Source organism: Bombina bombina, chromosome 2 (genome assembly GCF_027579735.1).
Source record: "Bombina bombina isolate aBomBom1 chromosome 2, aBomBom1.pri, whole genome shotgun sequence".
Lineage (NCBI taxonomy): Eukaryota > Metazoa > Chordata > Amphibia > Anura > Bombinatoridae > Bombina > Bombina bombina.
Window position 1 is genome coordinate 969,169,008 of NC_069500.1, and position 22,254 is coordinate 969,191,261.

The 22,254-nt window shown below is 39.5% G+C and overlaps 1 protein-coding gene across 4 annotated transcripts in view; it reads right to left on the bottom strand.

The window, feature by feature from the left end:
* Window positions 1-22,254, bottom strand: part of LOC128649917 (alcohol dehydrogenase 1-like) — a 174,682-nt gene that overhangs the window by 39,874 nt on the left and 112,554 nt on the right. For 3 of the 4 annotated variants that reach the window (XM_053703471.1, XM_053703474.1, XM_053703472.1), the window contains exons 7-8: window positions 13,409-13,544; window positions 9,522-9,660 (exon numbers count right to left, since the gene is read on the bottom strand). In XM_053703471.1, the coding sequence (XP_053559446.1) occupies window positions 9,522-9,660; window positions 13,409-13,544 (275 nt within the window). Of the gene's footprint in view, window positions 1-5,206; window positions 5,342-9,521; window positions 9,661-13,408; window positions 13,545-22,254 lie in introns of those variants that run through there. The other variant, XM_053703473.1, reaches the window with a different exon arrangement.

The window sequence follows — 22,254 nt, forward strand, 5'->3', positions numbered from 1 at the left end:
TATATACCCATTTCAATTATTTATTTTTACCAGTGAAACTAATATAACATTTCAACATTCACAAATATACATTTCTGACATTCAAAAACAAAACAAAAACAAATCAGTTACCAATATAGCCACCTTTCTTTGTAAGGACACTCAAAAGCCTGCCATCCATGGATTCTGTCAGTGTTTTGATCTGTTCACCATCAACATTGCGTGCAGCAGCAACCACAGCCTCCCAGACACTGTTCAGAGAGGTGTACTGTTTTCCCTCCTTGTAAATCTCACATTTGATGATGGACCACAGGTTCTCAGGCCATGTCATTAGATTTTCTTCTTTTATACCCTTTCTTGCCAGCCACGCTGTGGAGTACTTGGACGCGTGTGATGGAGCATTGTCCTGCATGAAAATCATGTTTTTCTTGAAGGATGCAGACTTCTTCCTGTACCACTGCTTGAAGAAGGTGTCTTCCAGAAACTGGCAGTAGGACTGGGAGTTGAGCTTGACTCCATCCTCAATCCGAAAAGGCCCCACAAGCTCATCTTTGATGATACCAGCCCAAACCAGTACTCCACCTCCACCTTGCTGGCGTCTGAGTTGGACTGGAGCTCTCTGCCCTTTATCAATCCAGCCACGGGCCCATCCATCTGGCCCATCAAGACTCACTCTCATTTCATCAGTCCATAAAACCTTAGAAAAATCAGTCTTGAGATATTTCTTGGCCCAGTCGTTTCAGCTTGTGTGTCTTGTTCAGTGGTGGTCTTCTTTCAGCCTTTCTTACCTTGGCCATGTCTCTGAGTATTGCACACCTTGTGCTTTTGGGCACTCCAGTGATGTTGCAGCTCTGAAATATGGCCAAACTGGTGGCAAGTGGCATCTTGGCAGCTGCACGCTTGACTTTTCTCAGTTCATGGGCAGTTATTTTGCGACTTGGTTTTTCCACACGCTTCTTGCGACCCTGTTGACTATTTTGAATGAAACGCTTGATTGTTCGATGATCACACTTCAGAAGCTTTGCAATTTTAAGAGTGCTGCATCCCTCTGCAAGATATCTCACTATTTTTGACTTTTCTGAGCCTGTCAAGTCCTTCTTTTGACCCATTTTGCCAAAGGAAAGGAAGTTGCCTAATAATTATGCACACCTGATATAGGGTGTTGATGTCATTAGACCACACCCCTTCACATTACAGAGATGCACATCACCTAATATGCTTAATTGGTAGTAGGCTTTCGAGCCTATACAGCTTGGAGTAAGACAACATGCATAAAGAGGATGATGTGGTCAAAATACTCATTTGCCTAATAATTCTGCACTCCCTGTATAGTTCCTTTCCTGGTCACTCAAGTTTGTTTCTCTCTTCAAAAAATAATCCACAGCACTTATACCTGAGTGCTGGGGTATGCTGGTATATAAAGAGACTATATCAGCAGTTATCCAACTATAATTGGACTATAAGAAGGTCTGCCTATAATTGGACTATAAGAAGGTCTGCCTGTTCAGGAAGTCCACCTCCCAGTTGCCTCTGACTGGAACCTGATAAACTGGACCGAGGCTAACTGGGGCCAGGCCAGAAGAGCATTCAAGAACGCTCTCAGTTCCAGAGAACAGACTCTGATTGAGTCCAAACTCCCTGAGCCTTTAGGGAGCCCCAGACTGCTCCCCATCCTAGAAGGCTGGCGTCTGTTGTTATAATCACCCAAGATGGTCTGCGAAAGCAGGTTCCCTGGGAGAGATCATCCAGAGACAACCATCATTGAAGAGAATTCCTTGTCTCCTGCTCCAATAGTATTCGAGGAGACGAATCCGCATAATCTCCATTCGATTGTCTGAGCATGCTTAACTGCAGAGGTCTGAGGTGGAACCGAGCAAACGGGATGATGTCCATTGTTGCCACCATCAGCCCGATTACCTCCATGCACTGAGCCACTGACGGCCAAGACAAGTATCAAAAATCTTTAATTTCCTGACTTCCATCAGAAAAATCTTCATTGATATGGAATCTATTATTGTTCCTAGGAAAGATACCCTTGTGTTTGGAACTAAGGAGCTCTTTCCCAAATTTACCTTCCAACCGTGAAATTGCAGGCAGAACAACAATAGATCTGTGTGTGATCTTGCTTGTTGTAAGGATGGTGCGTGGACCAGGATGTCGTCCAGATAGGGCATCACTGCAATGCCCTGCAAATGAATCACCACTAATAGCAAACCCAGAACCTTTGAAAAAATTCTGGAATCTGTGGCAAGACCAAAGGGAAGATCCGTGAATTGGAAGTGTTTGTCTAGAAAGGCAAACCTCAGAAACCTGTGATGATCCTTGTAAATGGGAACATGCAGGTACACGTCCTTTAAATCCACTGTTGTCATAAATTGACCCTCTTGGACCAGAGGGAGAATGGATCGAATAGTTTCCATCTTGAAGGACAGTACTCTGAGGAATTTGTTTAGACTGTTAAGATCTAAAATTGGCCTGAAGGTTCCCTCTTTCTTGGGAACCACGAACAGAGTAAAATAAAATCCCAGACCCTGTTCCCGTATCAGAACAGGAACTATCACTCCCATTTCGGAGAGGTCTCTTACTTTACAGTGTAAGAACGCCTCTCTTTTTGTCTGGTCTACAGATAATCTTGAAAGCAGAAACCTGCCTCTGGGAGGAATACTTTTGAACTCTAGTTTGTATCTCTGGGACACTATTTCTACTGCCCAGGGATCCTGAACATCTCAAACCCATTTGATTCAATAACAGGCTTCTTGGATTGTTTTCCCTTATTCCAAGACTGATTGGGTCTCCATGAAGGTTTAGTTCTTGCTTGGAGGCAGAAAAGGAAGAATATCCCTTGAAATTTCGAAAGGAACGAAAATTACCCCTTTGTTTGTTTCTCTTATCCTAAAGGAGAAGATCACCTCCCATAATATCAGAGATTATATCCGTCAAGCCAGGTCCAAACAAGGTCTTCCCCTTGTAAGGAATTGCTAAAAGCTTAGACTTAGAGGATACATCTGCAGACCAAGGTTTTATCCATAAGGCTATGCGAGCTAGAACAGATATGCCCGAAATCTTTGCTCCCAGTTTAATACTTGAAGGTTAGCATTCTTAATTAAGGAATTAGCCAATTTAAGAGCTTTTATCCTATCCTGGATTTCATCCAGGGGAGTTTCTGCCCTGATAGCATCAGTCAACGCATCAAACCAATATGCAGCAGGACTAATGACAGTAGCAATGCACACAGCTGGCTGCCATTGTAAGCCCTAGTGTACATACATTTTTTTGATTAATGTCCATAGGAACTTTGAAAGCACAATTATCCTCTATGGGTATAGTAGTTCTCTTAGCTAGGGTGGAAACAGCTCCTTCCACCTTGGGGACTGTTTGCCAAGCCTCCTCATATCATCCAATGTAGCTAAGACCTCCTTAAGTAGTAAACTAAGGTGCTCTAGCTTAAATCTGAAGGATACCACTTCAGTATCAGTGAGAGGAATTATACTGTCAGAATCTGAAATTTCACCTTCAGATGCTACCACGGTATCTCCCTCCTCAGGCTTCTGGGAGGGAGCATCTGCAATAGCGAGAACTGTGTCAGAAACCTCCCCTACTGATCTAGATTTCCTCTTACACTTTCCCTGCCATTAGAAAAGCAGACAATGTATCAGATACGGCAGAAGACATGAGAGAAGTGATGTCTTGTAAAGTAACCCCAGTAGGAGTTATAGAGGAAGTGCAGGGCACTGCATGTGTGGGCTGCTGGGACGTTTGAGGAGAAAGTTGCAAAATAAATTGAGCATTGATATTAGACTCCTGTACAACATCCTCCTTTAGTTAATGATGGTTCAGCAAAAAGTCTATCCCCATAACTTAAAGTCCTCTCAATACAAGAGGAACAGAAGGGAATTGGTGGTTCCATATTGGCATCAAAACATAAGGAGCAAGTACAAGCTTGCAAGGGCTCTTGGTCCATGTTTTTCACAGATAATTGTAACAATAAAACAATTTTTAAGAAAAATTTAGGACATATCAAAAAAAACGTTACTGTCTCTTTAAATGTTAAACTGTACCTTTTTTCCTTGGCATCAAAACATAAGGAGCAAGTACCAGCTTGCAAGGGCTCTTGGTCCATGTTTTTCACAGTTAATTGTAACAATAAAACAATTTTTAAGAAAAATTTAGGACATATCAAAAAAACGTTAGTCTTTTTAAATGTTAAACCGTAACTTTTTTCCTTTATTAGTGCACTCAATGAAAAACAAAGAAAATGATCCTTCAGAACACCTTTACACCTCAACAGTACTTTGCTGAGGTGCCTACTCACTGACAGAATAACTGAGCCATTTTCCCCTACCAGCACCAGAGCGATACGGAGAGAGTCTGGCACGCTTCCAACTCAGTTGAGATGCGTAGTTGCAATTAAAGTCAAGCTTTTCTCCTGATACGCAGAAAAAACGATTAGCAAACTTTCTCTTCTTGGCTGAGAGGAAGAGGAAGGGAGAAAAAAGGCTCGTAATGCTCTCCTTAGTACCGCCCATCGTGGGCGTGCCAGTGCAGACATCTCCCAGTCTTGCTTTATTAAAACGAGCCTGGAAATGAAAACCACCATGTTGCAATGCCTAAAGCCCCAGTGCCTGCGCTATACTGTCCAAATAAAGAAACCCATGTCCCATGAGTGACCTTTATTTTTCCCCAGATAAATAAGTGCCTCCTTTCCTGAGTCTTATGTCCCAGTAAATAGTTAGCACTTACCTCCTCTTCTGCCTGACAGTAAAGGCAGCTCTCGGGTTTAAGAGGTCCTCTCCCTCCTATGGACCTGTGTTAAAAAGAAAATACTGAGTCCTGAGTTTTTCAGGATTAGGGCAGCATTAATATGGGAGGCGCAGTGAGAATTATGTCCCACAAGTTCCCATTACTCTAAAGCCACCACTGCCCTACTGAAGAGACTGATGTGGACTATGGTTACACCCTGGACAAAGCAGTACAATCTTGCACTACTTTAAAAATAATAAACTCTTGATTGAAGAATCTTTTTCTAACACCTAACATTACCACTTCCTAGCTCTAACGTAGGCAAAGAGAATGACTGGGGTGGGAGGGAAAGGAGGAGCCATTTAACAGCTTTGCTATGGTGCTCTTTGCTGCCTCCTGCAGGGCAGGAGTGGTATTTCCATTAGTAATTAAGATCATCCATGGACTCATCGTGTCATTAAAAAGAAAAACAACTCACAATTACATGAAAAGTAAGGAAATTATGACCAAAGACTTTATTATCAGATGAAATACAGTAGTTCATATGTTGAATCACAAAATGGTTGTTCCGATATGTATTTCCTGCAGAATTCATTCTTTAAATGACAAGACAGTCCGAATACTAAAAAGAAAGAAAAGTGGAAAAATCATCTTTTTACTTAGACCAGTCAATGTTTATGTACTAATTTACAAGTGAGCGTTTTGACAAATATATGACAGGTGCTAAAAATACAACCGCTGCTTTGACGCGCTCGTACACGCTTTCCCCATAGACATCAATGGGGAGAGCATGTTAGAAAAAAACTAACACCTGCGTTCACGGAATGAAAAGCTCCGTAACACAACCCCATTGATGTCTAGGGGAAAAAAAGTTACGTTTAAACCTAACAACCTAACATAAACCCCACGTCTAAACACCCCTACATCGCCGACACCTACATAATGTTATTAACCCCTAATCTGCCGCTCCTGATATTGTTGCCACTGAAATAAATCTATTAACACCTAATCTGCCACTCCCAATATCGATGTCACCGAAATAAATCTATTAACCCCTAATCTGCCGCTCCCGATATCGCCGCCACTAAATAAAGTTATTAACCCCTAAACCTCTGGCCTCCCACATCACTACCACTAAATAAACCTATTAACTCCTAAACCGCCAGCCCCCCACATCGCAACAACCTAAATTAAACTATTAACCCCTAAACCTAACACCCCCTAACTTTAACATAATTAAAATAGAGCTAAATGAAAGTTACAATTATTAACTAAATAATACCTATTTAAAACTAAAAACAAACTTACCTGTGAAATAAAACCTAAGATAGCTACAATATAACTAATAATTATATTGTAGCTATCTTAGGTTTTATTTTTATTTCACAGGTAAGTCTGTATTTATTTTAACAAGGTAGACTAGTTATTAACTATTTACTAACTACCTAGTTAAAATAAATACAAACTTAACTGTGAAATAAAAATAAAACCTAAGCAGCCTTACACTAAAACCTAACATTACAAAAATAAAAACTTACCATTACAAAAAATAAAAAACACAAAAATTACAAAAAATAAAAAAACCTACCATTACAAAAAATAACAAACAATTCATTCAGCTCTTTTGCTGGCCATTAAAAAAAATTGCTATTCTAAAAAAAAAAAACACCCCAAAAAGAAAAACAAAATTACACAAAATATCAAACGAATTATCCAAAATAATAAAAATTATTCCTATTCTAATACCTCATTTTAAAAAACACTAACCCCTCTTTAGGTACTCACAGTTACTGAAGTCCCACTTGAATGATCTTTATCCATCGCGGGACCAGCATCTTCTTCATCCCTGCGGAGGCAGAGAGGTCGATGCGCGAAGGCGGAGGTCCAGGCGAAGGTCCAAAACGGAGGTCCATCGATCATCCGCCGCATACTGAGGATTCAAATGCAAGGTACCCCTTTTATACTGGGGGTACCATTGCATTCCTATTGGCTGAAAAATTTAAATCAGCCAATAGGAATTAGAGCTGCAAAAATCCAATTGGCTGTTCAAATCAGCCAATAGGATTAGAGCTACTGAAATTCTATTGTCTGATTTGAAGTACTCCATAACTTGTCCACCTGCTCTGAGGTGGCGGACAGAAATCAACCCGATCGGATACGATTGGGTTGATTGACACTTGACACTTGATTGACATTGCTGGTGCAATGATAAATGCTAACAGCTGTCTGCATTTATTGATGTGCAGCGAACATGATACGCTACTTCGTATCATCTCCGCTCGCACATTGATAAATATACATCTAAGACCATGTCTCCAGATACTCTCCCTCCCGTCCCCTCTGCTCTGCTCATGATCTGCTACTCTCATCCTCTCTTGTTACCGCCTCACATTCCCGTCTTCAAGATTTCTCCAGACTGGCTCCCATATTATGGAACTCTCTGCCTCGCTCCACAAGAATCTCCCCTAGTTTTAAAAGCTTCAAGTGCTCCCTGAAGACTCTACTATTCAGGGACGCTTACAACCTACACTAACCTTCCTATCTCCACTGTTATCCCCTAAAACCCCATAGCATGTAAGCCTATGAGCCCAGCTGTTTGTAGTTCACCTTCATAAGAGCCGACTACAACAGTGCAACTCTCGGCAGGACCCTCTCTCCCTATTTGATCCCTGTAATCATTTTTTTATATATACCACCTATGTTCACAGAGCTGCGGAACCTGTTGGCGCTCTACAAATAATAATATACCCCTGTGTGTGTGTATATGTGCATATGTGTTTGTGCATTTGTGTATGTGTATAACTCTCTGTGTGTGTACCTATGTCTGTGTGTATGCAAATGTTTTGCAAGTCCTTGCAAACATTTACTTTGGAACTACTATGCAAAAAAAAAAATTCACGTTACTCCTTGGCCAAAAAACAGCTAAAACCTTGGAGGAAGCGGTGTTAGGGGGCAGCAGATTCGTTAGAGGGGGCAGCAGAACTGTAAGTGCCTAGGGCAAAACAAAACCTAAATACGCCACTGGCACTCATACACACCTCATTTTTTACCTTTCTTTAATAAGACTTTTGAAAGTCTCCTCTGGAAATCTCAAGTTATCACCTAAGTTAAACTTTTTTTTCTCAAAACCAGCAGCACAGCTAAGTGCAAAGGTACCGTCTGTGCCATTACATTATTATTATTATTATTATTATTATTATCACTCTGGTTACCACAACAGCATTATTTATAGTGTCAACGTTAGTTTACCTTGGCAAATTATAGTATACTAGTCCTAAAACCCGTGTACACAGGCCAATTTTTTAAGTACTGGGGTTCCAACCCTTGCTCCCTCTCTCTCCCCACTCTCTTTTGAGCTCTCTCTCTCCCCCTATTTTGTGCTCTCTCTCCCCTCTCTTTTGCTCTCTCTCTCCCCTCTTGTGCTCTCTCTCCTCTTTTGCTCTCTCTCCCCTCTTTTGCTCGCGCTCTCTCTCTCCCCCCATCTTCTGCTCTCTCCCGCCTCTTTTGCTCTCTCTCTCTTGCCCTCTTTTGCTCCCCCCCCCTCTTTTGCTCTCTCTCCCCCCTCTTTTGTGCTCTATCTCTCTCCCCACTCTCTTTTGCTCTCTCTCCCCCCTCTCTTTTGATATCTCTCACCCTCTCTTTTGCGCTCTCCCCCCCTCCCTTTTGCTCTCTCTCCCTCTCTCTTTTGCGCTCTCTCCCCCCCTCTCTTTTGTGCTCTCTCCCCCCTCACTTTTGCTCTCTCTCCCCCCTCTCTTTTGCGCTCTCTCCCCCCTCTCTTTTGTGCTTTCTCTCCCCCTCTCTTTTGCGCTCTCTCTCCCCCTCTCTTTTGTGCTCTTTCTCCCCCTTCCTTTTGCGCTCTCTCTCCCCACTCTTTTGCGCTCTCTCTCTCCCCCCCTCTCGTTTAAGCTCTCTCTATTCCCCCACTCTTTTGAGCTCTCTCTCCCTCTCTTTTGCGCTGTCTCTCTCCCTCCTCTCTTTTGAGCACTCTCTCCCCCTCTTTTGTGCTCTCTCTCTCCCCCTCTTTTGTGTTCTCTACCTCTCCCCCTCTTTTGTGCTCTCTCTCTCCCCCTCTGTTGCGCTCTCTCTCCCCCTCTTTTGCTCTCTCTCCACTCTTTTGCTCTCTCTCCACTCTCTTTTGCTCTCTCTCCGCTCTCTTTTGCTCTCTCTCCCCCCCTCTTTTGCTCTCTCTCCCCCTCTTTTGCTCTCTCCCCCCTCTTTTGCTCTCTCTCTCCCTCTCCTTTTGCTCTCTCTCTCTCTCTCCCTCTCTTTTGTTCTCTCCCCCCCTCTTTTGCTCTCTCTCCCTCCTCACGTTTGCTCTCTCTCCCCTCTCTTTTGCTCTCTCTCTTCCCCCCTCTTTTGCTCGCTTTCTCTCTTTCCCTCCTCTCTTTTGGTCTCTCCCACCTCTTTTGGTCTCTCCCGTCGGCCATGCCCTTCACGCTCGCTTCTGCGAGTCCACGCCCCTTATCACACCCGTCGGTCACGCCCCCTCACCACGTCTGGTCACGTCCCCATCACGGCATGCCCGGTCACGCCTCCATCACGGCACCCCTGGCCACGCCCCCATCACGGCACGCCCAGCCACGCCCCCACCAGGCAGCTTCCTGACTGCATCTGACAAACATACCTGGCCTTTTATTATATAGGATATATTTATAATATGCAAGTCTTTTTTATAGTTGGAAGGTTAGTTTTGATTTCTGACATAAATGGAAACAGAGAATATCTTAAATGAAACCTTACATAAATCGTTAATAAAGGGACATAAGAGATCAATATTGATACGTAAACTGTTAAATGCTCACCTTTTCCCAGTACGCAAAAGCTCAAATCCCTCATTGATTTTCTCAAAAGGCAGATTGTGTGTTACCAGCTTGTCCAGGTCAAACTTTTTAGCCATGTAGTCAGACACTAACTGAGGGACGGCATCTTTACTCTTATATCCTAAAATAAAATATTGATTTAAATTAATTAAATAAATAAATGTAATTCATATTAATTGCAATTGAACAGATGTGGGATCTTTTACCCAGAATGCTTTGTTTTTTTACGTCTGTTAAACAGTTTGGAGAATTATAAAAATTACAAGAAAATATTTAATCTGCGCTATTTTCCAAATGGTATGGTTTTGCTTTAGGTATTATTCCTTATTTGACAGAATAACTTTGCACAAATAAATTTCTGTTTTTGTATTATTGAAGGACAGGTATTAAATCTCATAGCTACACATCTCTTTTATCAGCCTATACCTATATCAGCCTATACCTAAAAAGGAAAAACATATAACTATAGTGGCTGGTGAACTAACTTAAACTGAAAGGGGTAGGAAAGCCAATAATACATTTGCATAAATCTGATAGAGCATGTCATTTTAAGACACTTTTAAATTCACTTCTATTTTCAAATGAACATTGTTCTCTTGGTATCCATTGTTGAAAAAATAATATGTACATATCCTACACTAGTGAGAACTAGCTGCTGATTGGTGCCTGCACACATTTGTCTATTTTGATTGGCTCACTAGGGGCAATCTACTTGACCCTCATGAAAATCTACTTGAAATTTAACTTTTAACTCATATATACAATAAAAATCTCTGTTTAACTCATTAACACTGATACATGTAAAGGGACAAATATATTTATGTCACAGAGGGGTACTTTTTACACCAGCCAACAATTAAAACAATTTAAAATAAAATCTTGTTGTTTAAGAAGAGTTTAAAAAAATCTCCAACATAAAGGCAAGGAACAAAGTTGATTACACTTTGCTTACACAAATGTAGCATATAATTTACATATAACAATACATAAAAGTATGCCAAAATTAAGTATAAATGTTTTTTTAATATACATAATTATATATTAGCTCAGGTTATCGGGGTACAGTATACATAAGCACCTGAACATAGTTGGGATATATTAGTTCAGTGTACAGATGAACCTGGGTATAGCTGGCACACATTACACCAGTGTACAGAGAAACCTTGGTATAGTTGGCACACATTACCCCATGTACAGAGAAACATGGGTATAGCTGGCACATATTAGCCAGTGTACAGAGGAACCTGGGTATAGTTGGCACACATTAACCCCATGTACAGAGGAACCTGGGTATAGTTGGCACACATTACCCCTGTGTACAGAGGAACCTGGGTATAGTTGGCACACATTACCCTGTGTACAGAGAAGCCTGGGTATAGCTGGCACATATTAGCCAGTGTACAAGGAACCTGGGTATAGCTGGCACATATTAGCCAGTGTACAGAGGAACCTGGGTATAGCTGGCACATATTAGCCAGTGTACAGAGGAACCTGGGTATAGCTGGCACATATTAGCCAGTGTACAGAGGAACCTGGGCATAGCTGGCACATATTAGCCAGTGTACAGAGGAACCTGGGTATAGCTGGCACATATTAGCCAGTATACAGATGAACCTGGGTATAGCTGGCACATATTAGCCAGTGTACAGAGGAACCTGGGTATAGCTGGCACATATTAGCCAGTGTACCGAGGAACCTGGGTATAGCTGGCACATATTAGCCAGTGTATAGAGAAACCTGGGCATCACTGGCAACATTTGATCAGGGCACAGAGGTACCTGGAAAACGCTGGCAAACGCCTGTGATATTAGGCCCAATGTAATATATAATATAATATACAGGGATGTAACAAAGGAAAAATTCAACCTGTCAAAATTAAACTTAAAGAATAGTGCAAATAACATTTACTTATTCTTATATATGATCAAAAAATCCTGTTCATATCTCGAGTGGCGTCACTAGGGGGGTGTCACCCGGGTGATACCCTCTAGGGGGTGACACCAGCAGAAAAAAAAAAAATATATATATATATATATATATATTTATTATTATTATTATTTTTTTAATTTTATTGAAATTCAAAGAAATACAATGTAGAAATGCATAGATTTTTTTTATTAGAGGGGCCAGCATTTGTGAACATTAGTGGGACTGGGGAAGTTGTAGACACACTTAATTTTTTGCCCCTTGAGCCAGCGCTGCAATTTTCACAAATAGTTTTTCTGGCTGCTTTTGCTTGTTTGTACTTTGGTCCTCCCCTGCCCAATTTCACTATGAATGCTGTGGGCGTGCCGTGGGGCTTGCAAAGTTGCGCTGCTAGCCTAAACCTGCCTGCCTATCTGTGCTCACTGCTCAGTGATGTGTGGAGCAGTGGAGTCACTCACTTCTGTGCTGTCTCTCTAAACGGGAACTGGTAAATCGTGAGGGGGATGCCTGGCACCTGACCACATGATTATCTGACACTGTCTCTAAAGTGAAGGAGCCACATATGTTGCACACCAGTGTTTCTGTGTGTGTGACTGAGTGTTTCTGTGTGTGTGCCTGAGTGTTTTTGTGTGTGTGTTTTTGTGTGTGTGTCTGAGTGTGTTTCCGAGTGTTTGTGTGTGCATCTGAGTGTTTTTAAGTGTGTCTGAGTGTGTGTGTCTAAATGTTTGTATGTGTGAGTGCCTGTATTTTTGTGTTTTTGTGTATCTGCTTTCTGGGGGGTGGGCGGGTGACACCATAACTTACCGCACCTGGTGACACCAATCCTAGTGACGCCACTGCATATCTCTCAGCCTGCTCTCAATATGAACTTCCTACGCAACTTCCTGGCTGTCAGCTTCTATACTATCTATCCTATTCTGCTCCTCGACTATTTACACGTAAATGAAATAGCATGCTTATTACTAGTTGAAAGTAAGCGCAATCGGGTTACTGCAACTTTAGAGCTCTGGTTAAATGTTATGCGAGACAAAAAAGTTGCTCAAAACACACCAAAAACACATTTAACAGTACAGTTACACTCAAAATAACACTGTCTGATAAAAACTATTTTTAAAAATATTGCATTTAAATTTATAAGGGCTCAAAGATATGAGGTCTTAGGTGTCAACTTACATACTCATGTCTATATAGTACCCATTCTTGCAAAACTATGCTATAAAGTTCCACAGACATGTGCACGCTACCTACATAGGTATTCTCTTCTAAAAAACTCAATGAGAACTAAGTACATTTGATAACAGAAGTAAATTTGAAACTTTTTTATTTAAATAGTATACTCTATCTGAATCATGAAAGAAAACTGTGGGCTTTCAAGTTCTTTAAAGGGACACTAAACCCAAAAAATTTCTTTCATGATTGAAGTAGAGAATACAATTATAAACAACATTCCAATTTACTTCTATTATCTAATTTGCTTAATTAAATTGCAATGCATATGGGTGAGCCAATCACATGAGGCATCTATGTGCAGCAACCAATCAGCAGCTACTGAGCCTATCTAGATATGCTTTTCAACAAAGTATATCAAGAGAACAAAGCAAGTTAGATAATAGAAGTAAATTAGAAAGTTGTTTAAAATTGCATGCTACTTCTATATCATGAAAGAAAAAATTTGGATTTCATGTCCCTTTAAGTTTCTTAAATAAAGCACTTAAAGGACCAGTAAATACAGTAGCTTTGCATAATCAACAAATGCATGCTAACAAGACAAAGTTATAGCATTCAGCAAGACCTCGCTGAATGCGGAGAGCAATACACTCTCCGTATTCAGCATTGCACTAGCAGCTCTCAAGAGCTGCTGGTGCCACGCCGCCCCCTCCAGACTCGCGGTCAATCGGCCACCGGCAGGGAGGTGTCAATCAACCCAATCGTACTCTTTATACCTCCAAAGACGGAGCCTTTTAGTGTACGTCCAGTTAACATAATCATTGGATCAAAGGTGATGGTAGAGGATACAGCAGATACTCCAACTATAACTGTAGTTCCATATGCAAAATGACTTGATTGTAGGGCTGCTAGCTGTAAAAAACAAACAATTATTTAATCATTCCTAAGCCTAATAATCCATTTCTACTAAATTCACAAATATGCTGTGATCTATCTCACTCTCTAGTCCTCAGAGCTGGAAATAAACAGCTGTTCAACTAAGTAAGCCACCTATATAGTAATATAAGTAACTGTATGCATGAAGTTATTGCAGAAAACTGATGATGATAAGGGGGCTTCCAGACAAAATTTAAATGCACATAGATGAATTACATCTTTGAATAGAAACATATTTACAATATACCTGTATTGTTAAACATGCTTCTAGTAAAAGTTGTCACTGTTTTAATAGTAACATTTTTCTCTGCACGTGCATGTGAAGCATAGCTAGATATTCTTAGTACACAAGCATTTTAAATACTACAGCTGCTCAGAGCACCAGTGGTGCTCATATTATGTCAGCAATTAACAAATTGAGTCATTACCAGATGGTACAAGCACCTTAGGCTCTCTGAGCAAGTGCTGTGTTTTTAAAATGCTGGTGCACGGTGCATATTTAAATACACTTTTGAAACAGCTATAGCTTTTATTACAAGCATTTTTGCAAGTATATTGTAAGTATATAAGTATATAATAGATATAATAGATTCTATTCAAAACTGATTTTATTCAAAACTGAAATGCATCCATGTGGATTCCAATTTTAGCTGGAATGTCCCTTTAACACAACATACAAAGAGGAACTCCAGCACTCCAGTAGTAGAAAAAGGCAATTTATTAAGCAACGTTTCGGGGTCACAGCCCCTTCCTCATGCTATATCTTTATTAAACAACACACCACCATTTAAATACCCTCCTCCAGGCGCCAAAATACACCTGCATTGGGGAAATGTCTCCCTCTAGTGGTCATTTATGGTTATTATACCAAATGTATACACTATTTCCTTAGTGGTATATATTGCTACTTTTAAAAACAATACACTATGATTACTACTGCCTCCTCCTATGTAATAACTGAGGAAGAAAGTAAAATGCTCAATAAGGGATTATCCTTTTGCCCTTATCGTAATACCAATTTTTTTGAAGTAGATAAAGATTTGCATAGATTTTTTCGAAACATTAAATTAAAAATTTGGTTTCAACAGCAGAATTGTGGTAAAGAGGTATATGTTGCAGATACAGCCAATGAATGGTCCCTTAAAAATCTTAACCTTAGGAAAAAGAGTAAGTTTAACCCTAATATAAGTGAACATGGGGTTAATACCTTTATCAAATTGATACAAAATGGGGTGGCACAATTTAAAGATCAATATAAGAAAAAAGACCATTCAAAAATCTGGCACAAAGGTAATAGAATTGAATTATCTAACTTTTCAAAAACAGACAAAAATTCATTAGAGAACCTTAAGAAGAACAGTGACATCATATTCAAGGGGGCTGATAAAGGTGGTGCCACTGTCATTATGGACAGAGCATATTATATCAAGGAGGCACTATCACAATTAGGAGATAGGGATACATATGAGACACTGAAACAGAATCCATTAAATATTATACAGAAGGAAATCACAGGCATTTTGCAGAGAGCAGTAGATAGAAATATCATAGATAACAAACTTATGGATTTTCTAAGTGTTAATAATCCACGCAACCCTATCTTCTATACTGTACCCAAAGTCCACAAGGACAGTCAGGGACCACCAGGGAGACCTATTGTCTCGAGTGTGGACTCGGTATACACTAATATTTCCAGGTTCCTTGATAGAATACTTCAGCCAGAAGTTATTAAGATGGCAAGTTATTTAAAAGACACCAACCACTTTCTGGAAAAAACAAGGGCCCTGGAATTTCCCAGTGACAAATATCTCCTGTTCACCATGGATGTGAAAAGTCTTTACACCTCTATAAAACACGAAACAGGGATAGCTGTTATAAGAAAGACATTGATGGTGGACAGGGGATATGGTCATGGTCAGGTTAATTTTATTGAAGATCTTTTGAGATTGATCCTTTACTGGAACTACTTTTTGTTTCAGGACCAATGGTATGTCCAGACAAGAGGCACTGCTATGGGCTCCAACGTTGCCCCATCATACGCCAATCTCTTCATGAAGGAAATTGAAGAAAATTGTGTATATCAAAATGCATTGTTTAGAGAGTATGGGGCAGTATGGCTCCGCTACATTGATGATGTGTTTGGCGTATGGTGGGGCAGCGTGGAGTCCCTCTTACAGTTCGTTAAAGAGCTTAATATAGAAGTAAGAGGTTTAGAGTTTACTGTAAACTACAGTGAGGAACATGTAGCCTTTTTAGACACGAAAGTCATCAAAGCGGGTAGACTTCTAGAGTTTGATTTACACTGTAAAGAAACAGACAAAAATAACCTCCTTCTGTACAATAGTTTTCACCCCCGAAATTTGATAGAGTCACTCCCTAGAAGTCAACTACTCAGAGTAGATAGGATTGTAAGCTCAAATGACAGGAAATCCCATAGGTTTAAAGAAATGAAGGAAAAATTCACTAATAGGGGATACCCTGACAAACTATTGGATAATACTCTTACTGAATTGGATAGAACTAAGAGTAGGAACACAGACAAGAATATGGATAGAATGGTTTTTGTGAGCCAATATAATCCACTCAGTAACAAAATTGCCAAACTAATACGCCAAAATTGGCATATTTTGGAGGAATGCAATAAGGGAGTCACATATTTTAAAAAACCACCACTCATGGCCTACAAAAGGGTCAAGAGCCTAAGGGACCAGCTTGTTAAAACAGATTTGGGGACCGCGGGTAAAATACAACAGACAATCACTGGGAAAAAGAGAGTAGGTACTTTCCCCTGTTACAATTGCATGAGTTGCCATTCGATCATTAAAGGAGAGAATTTCCACCACCCCCAAAGTGGTAGGAAATACAACATCAAAGGCTTTTATACCTGTGAGACAACTCATGTAATTTACCTCATAAAATGCCCATGTTCCTTGGTTTATATCGGCGAGACTACTCGTAAGGCCCGTGACCGTATGAGTCAGCACAGGTCGAACATTAGGTGTAAGAACAAAGATGCCCCAGTCTCAAGTCATTTCTTAGAGAAAGGACATAGTGTCAGCCAGATGAGGTGGCAGATAATAGACCATGTAGGCCCTAATAGAAATGGAATGGATAGGGAACGTCTCCTCCAACAAAGGGAAATGTGGTGGATACACCAACTAGCTACACTACAACCTAGGGGTCTCAACAGAGATTATGACTTGTCTTGTTTTTTCTAAAGCATTATGTACTTCCTCTAAGGAACATATTTCTTTTAGTAGTTTATCCAAGGTTATAATATTGCATAACAAGATTTTAATATAAAATAAGTCTGCTTTTCTATGTATCCCCCCTATGACTATCCAATTAGCTATATGATTTTGGAAAATGTGCTTTGAGAAAGTGAACTTATATCAATTGGGTTAAAGTAAAACATATAAAAAATATACAAATCTGCATCTTCATATATATTTTTTATATACTTGTTTTATAAAAAAATTCTTTTTTAGATAAAAAATTTTTCATACATTTATGTATTTGTGATATTGTTGTATATTCCTTTACAGTAGTAATCATAGTGTATTGTTTTTAAAAGTAGCAATATATACCACTAAGGAAATAGTGTATACATTTGGTATAATAACCATAAATGACCACTAGAGGGAGACATTTCCCCAATGCAGGTGTATTTTGGCGCCTGGAGGAGGGTATTTAAATGGTGGTGTGTTGTTTAATAAAGATATAGCATGAGGAAGGGGCTGTGACCCCGAAACGTTGCTTAATAAATTGCCTTTTTCTACTACTGGAGTGCTGGAGTTCCTCTTTGTGTGTACCATTTGCAGATTATTGGGGGGCTGTGGCAGTGCCCCTGGTCTCCTGTGCACCCAGACCTCTGTGCTGTGCTCACTTTTGGACTGTTTAACACAACATAAATACATTTACACTCATGTAAACACTATCTGATAAAAGTTATTTACATAAATATTAAAAATAAAGTTTTAAGGGTTCAAAGGTATATGGTTTATTGTATATGACAAGCTGTTTGAGGCTATAATGTACAAACATATCCATGTCTAAATATGTATGTGTGTATATATATATATATATATATATATATATATGTATGTGTGTATATATATATATATATATATATATATATATATATATATATATATATATATATATATATATGTGTGTGTGTGTGTGTGTATTTGTGTTTTACTGTATATATACTGTACATATTTCACATTCCAGTGTTCTTAACTGACAGGAATGTTATTTTTATTGTAAATATATATAACTATATATATATATATATATATATATATATATACATACATATATATCAATTCTTATATATATAGGTATATATGTCTATTTTACATTAGCATTATCAGATATATATAGAAATATATATTTAATAATAAAATTACGGGTTTTTTTCTATGTGAAGAATATAGGACTGTAAAATGTACATAACACACTCTCGGCCAGATAACGAGTTTTGTGTTATGAGCGGCTCGGTACTAACTTGCAAGTTATTTGCACCGCTCACCTCCCTATAGCACTGCTATTACAGGTTTACAAAAACCTGGTGTTTGCAGGCAAGAAGTGAGCTTAGAGCAAAATTGAGCTCCATACCGCACTCCAATACCAGCGCTGCTTTGAGCTGGTTTTACGTGCTCGTGGACGATTTCCCCATAGACATCAATGGGGAGAGCCGGCTGAAAAAAAGCCTAACACCTGCAATAAAGGAGCTTAAAGTTCTGTAACACAGCCCCATTGATTCCTATGGGGAAAGAAAATTTATGTTTACACCTAACACCCTAATATAAACCCAGAGTAAGTAGTGTAAGGTTAGGTGTTAGTGTAAGACAGGTTAGGTTTTATTTTACAGGTAAATTTGTATTTATTTTAGCTTGGTAGCTAGTAAATAGTTAATAACTATTTACTAACTATTCTACCTAGTTAAAATAAATACAAACTTGTCTATGAAACAAAAATAAAACCTAAGATAGATACAATATAACTATTAGTTATATTGTAGCTATCTTAGGATTTATTTTATAGGTAAGTATTTAGTTTTAAATAGGAATTATTTAGTTATTAATAGTAGGTTTTATTTAGATTTATTTTAATTACATTAAAGTTAGGGGTGTTAGGGTTATACTTAAGGTTAGGTTTACGGGATAATAAATTTAGTATAGTGGCAGAGATTTTGTGGGCAGCAGATTAGGGATTAATAACAGTAATGTAGGTTGCGGCGATGTTAGGGACAGCAGATTAGGGGTTAATAATATTTAACTAGTGTTTGCAATGCGGGAGTACAGCGGTTTAGGGGTTAATGTGTTTATTATAGTGGCAGTGATGTCAGGAGAGGCAGATTAGGGGTTAATAATTTTATTTTAGTGTTTGCAATGCGGGAGGGCCTCGGTTTAGGGGTAAATAGATAGTTTATGGGTGTTAGTGTACGTTTTAGCACTTTAGTCATGAGTTTTATGCTACAGCTTTGTAGCGCAAAACTCATAACTACTGACTTTCAGTTCACGGTATGGATCTTGTAGTTATAGGGTGTACCGCTCACTTTTTTGCTTCCCAGGCAAACTCGTAATACTGGTGCTATGGAAGTCCTATTGAAAAAGGACTTTTTGAAAGCTGCGGTAGTTACGTTGCGTTAAGGCCAAAAAATGTGTGCGGTACACCTATACCTGCAAGACTCGTAATACCAGCGGTAGTGACAAAGAGCCATAGCGCTGCTTTTTCACTCATACCGCAAAACTTGTAATCTAGCCGTTTGTGTTTTGCGGTTTAGGTCTAACGTGGTATTGGGTTAGCGAACATGAATTGCTAATCTCAAAGTGCATTTTTTTTAATATTATATATAAAATATAAGAAATATATATACAGGGAGTGCAGAATTATTAGGCAAGTTGTATTTTTGAGGATTAATTTTATTATTGAACAACAACCATGTTCTCAATGAACCCAAAAAACTCATTAATATCAAAGCTGAATAGTTTTGGAAGTAGTTTTTAGTTTGTTTTTAGTTATAGCTATTTTAGGGGGATATCTGTGTGTGCAGGTGACTATTACTGTGCATAATTATTAGGCAACTTAACAAAAAACAAATATATACCCATTTCAATTATATATTTTTACCAGTGAAACCAATATAACATCTCAACATTCACAAATATACATTTCTGACATTCAAAAACAAAACAAAAACAAATCAGTTACCAATATAGCCACCTTTCTTTGTAAGGACACTCAAAAGCCTGCCATCCATGGATTCTGTCAGTGTTTTGATCTGTTCACCATCAACATTGCGTGCAGCAGCAACCACAGCCTCCCAGACACTGTTCAGAGAGGTGTACTGTTTTCCCTCCTTGTAAATCTCACATTTGATGTTGGAGCACAGGTTCTCAATGGGGTTCAGATCAGGTGAACAAGGAGGCCATGTCATTAGATTTTCTTCTTTTATACCCTTTCTTGCCAGCCACGCTGTGGAGTACTTGGACGCGTGTGATGGAGCATTGTCCTGCATGAAAATCATGTTTTTCTTGAAGGATGCAGACTTCTTCCTGTACCACTGCTTGAAGAAGGTGTCTTCCAGAAACTGGCAGTAGGACTGGGAGTTGAGCTTGACTCCATCCTCAACCCGAAAAGGCCCCACAAGCTCATCTTTGATGATACCAGCCCAAACCAGTACTCCATCTCCACCTTGCTGGCATCTGAGTCGGACTGGAGCTCTCTGCCCTTTACCAATCCAGCCACGGGCCCATCCATCTGGCCCATCAAGACTCACTCTCATTTCATCAGTCCATAAAACCTTAGAAACATCAGTCTTGAGATATTTCTTGGCCCAGTCTTGACGTTTCAGCTTGTGTGTCTTGTTCAGTGGTGGTCGTCTTTCAGCCTTTCTTACCTTGGCCATGTCTCTGAGTATTGCACACCTTGTGCTTTTGGGCACTCCAGTGATGTTGCAGCTCTGAAATATGGCCAAACTGGTGGCAAGTGGCATCTTGGCAGCTGCACGCTTGACTTTTCTCAGTTCATGGGCAGTTATTTTGCGCCTTGGTTTTTCCACACGCTTCTTGCGACCCTGTTGACTATTTTGAATGAAACGCTTGATTGTTCGATGATCACGCTTCAGAAGCTTTGCAATTTTAAGAGTGCTGCATCCCTCTGCAAGATATCTCACTATTTTTGACTTTTCTGAGCCTGTCAAGTCCTTCTTTTGACCCATTTTGCCAAAGGAAAGGAAGTTGCCTAATAATTATGCACACCTTATATAGGGTGTTGATGTCATTAGACCACACCCCTTCTCATTACAGAGATGCACATCACCTAATATGCTTAATTGGTAGTAGGCTTTCGAGCCTATACAGCTTGGAGTAAGACAACATGCATAAAGAGGATGATGTGGTCAAAATACTCATTTTGCCTAATAATTCTGCACTCCCTGTATATATAATTATTATTACAAATTATACATACTGTAAAAAATTCTAAATAATCCATAGAATATATATATATATATATATATATATATATATAATATTTTGTTGTTGGTGTGTGCACTCTCACCATCTGTCGCCAACCACCAGGGTGCTGTAAAGATATTTCAGTAGTTTTAGATAGGATAAGCACTCACTGGACTTCAGCCGTCTGTGTTATAAACAATTTTATTAGTGACGTTTCAGGACAAAAAAACAGTCCCTTCCTCTGACAAACAACAATACAACATGACAAACTTATAAAGGTGAATAAAACCCTCCCCTGTGTTCAAAACCAATCAGTGCAATCTGCGTGTTAGGACTGGAGAAACAAGTCTCCTGATAGGCTAGAGACGAAAGGTCAAACAAGATGATAGGATGAAAAAAGTGTCAAAATGAGTGCCTATTAATATGAGCAACTAAATGTGAAAAAAGTGTATGCAAATGTGTTTAAAACAACGTCCTAGGTCAGCAAATGATAGATAATAATTATAGACGGCAGCCTAGATCCATCATGCCCAAAGTGGACCTGATGTGTGATCATGGCGGTGTTGTGCTGTTACTATTTTGGGCATGATGGATCTAGGCTGCCGTCTATATAAAATCAGTGTATCTGTGATCGGTCCTCTTTTGTGTTGCGATCAGACTGAACACAGTTGGGATATACATGGGTCCCATATAGACATCTTTTCACTAGCATGGCAAATGAGATCTGATTGGTAGAAATCTTTTTGGCAATGTGACACTGCGAGTCACGGACAGTTTTGGAGGTGGCGCTGGATGAGCTGTGACTAATCTGACCACTCGATAGACGGATGGTTTGATTGGCCGATCTGGCTGAGATTTTTGTGTTGATTAACGCCATTGGTTATTCTTGTTGTGCAAATTTATGCCACATGAGCCTCACATTATATTATGATTTACACCCATGGATGTCTCCACAAGGTTATCTATCATTTGCTGACCTAGGACGTTGTTTTAAACACATTTGCATACACTTTTTTCACATTTAGTTGCTCATATTAATAGGCACTCATTTTGACACTTTTTTCATCCTATCATCTTGTTTGACCTTTGGTCTCTAGCCTATCAGGAGACTTGTTTCTCCAGTCCTAACACGCAGATTGCACTGATTGGTTTTGAACACAGGGGAGGGTTTTATTCACCTTTATAAGTTTGTCATTTTGTATTGTTGTTTGTCAGAGGAA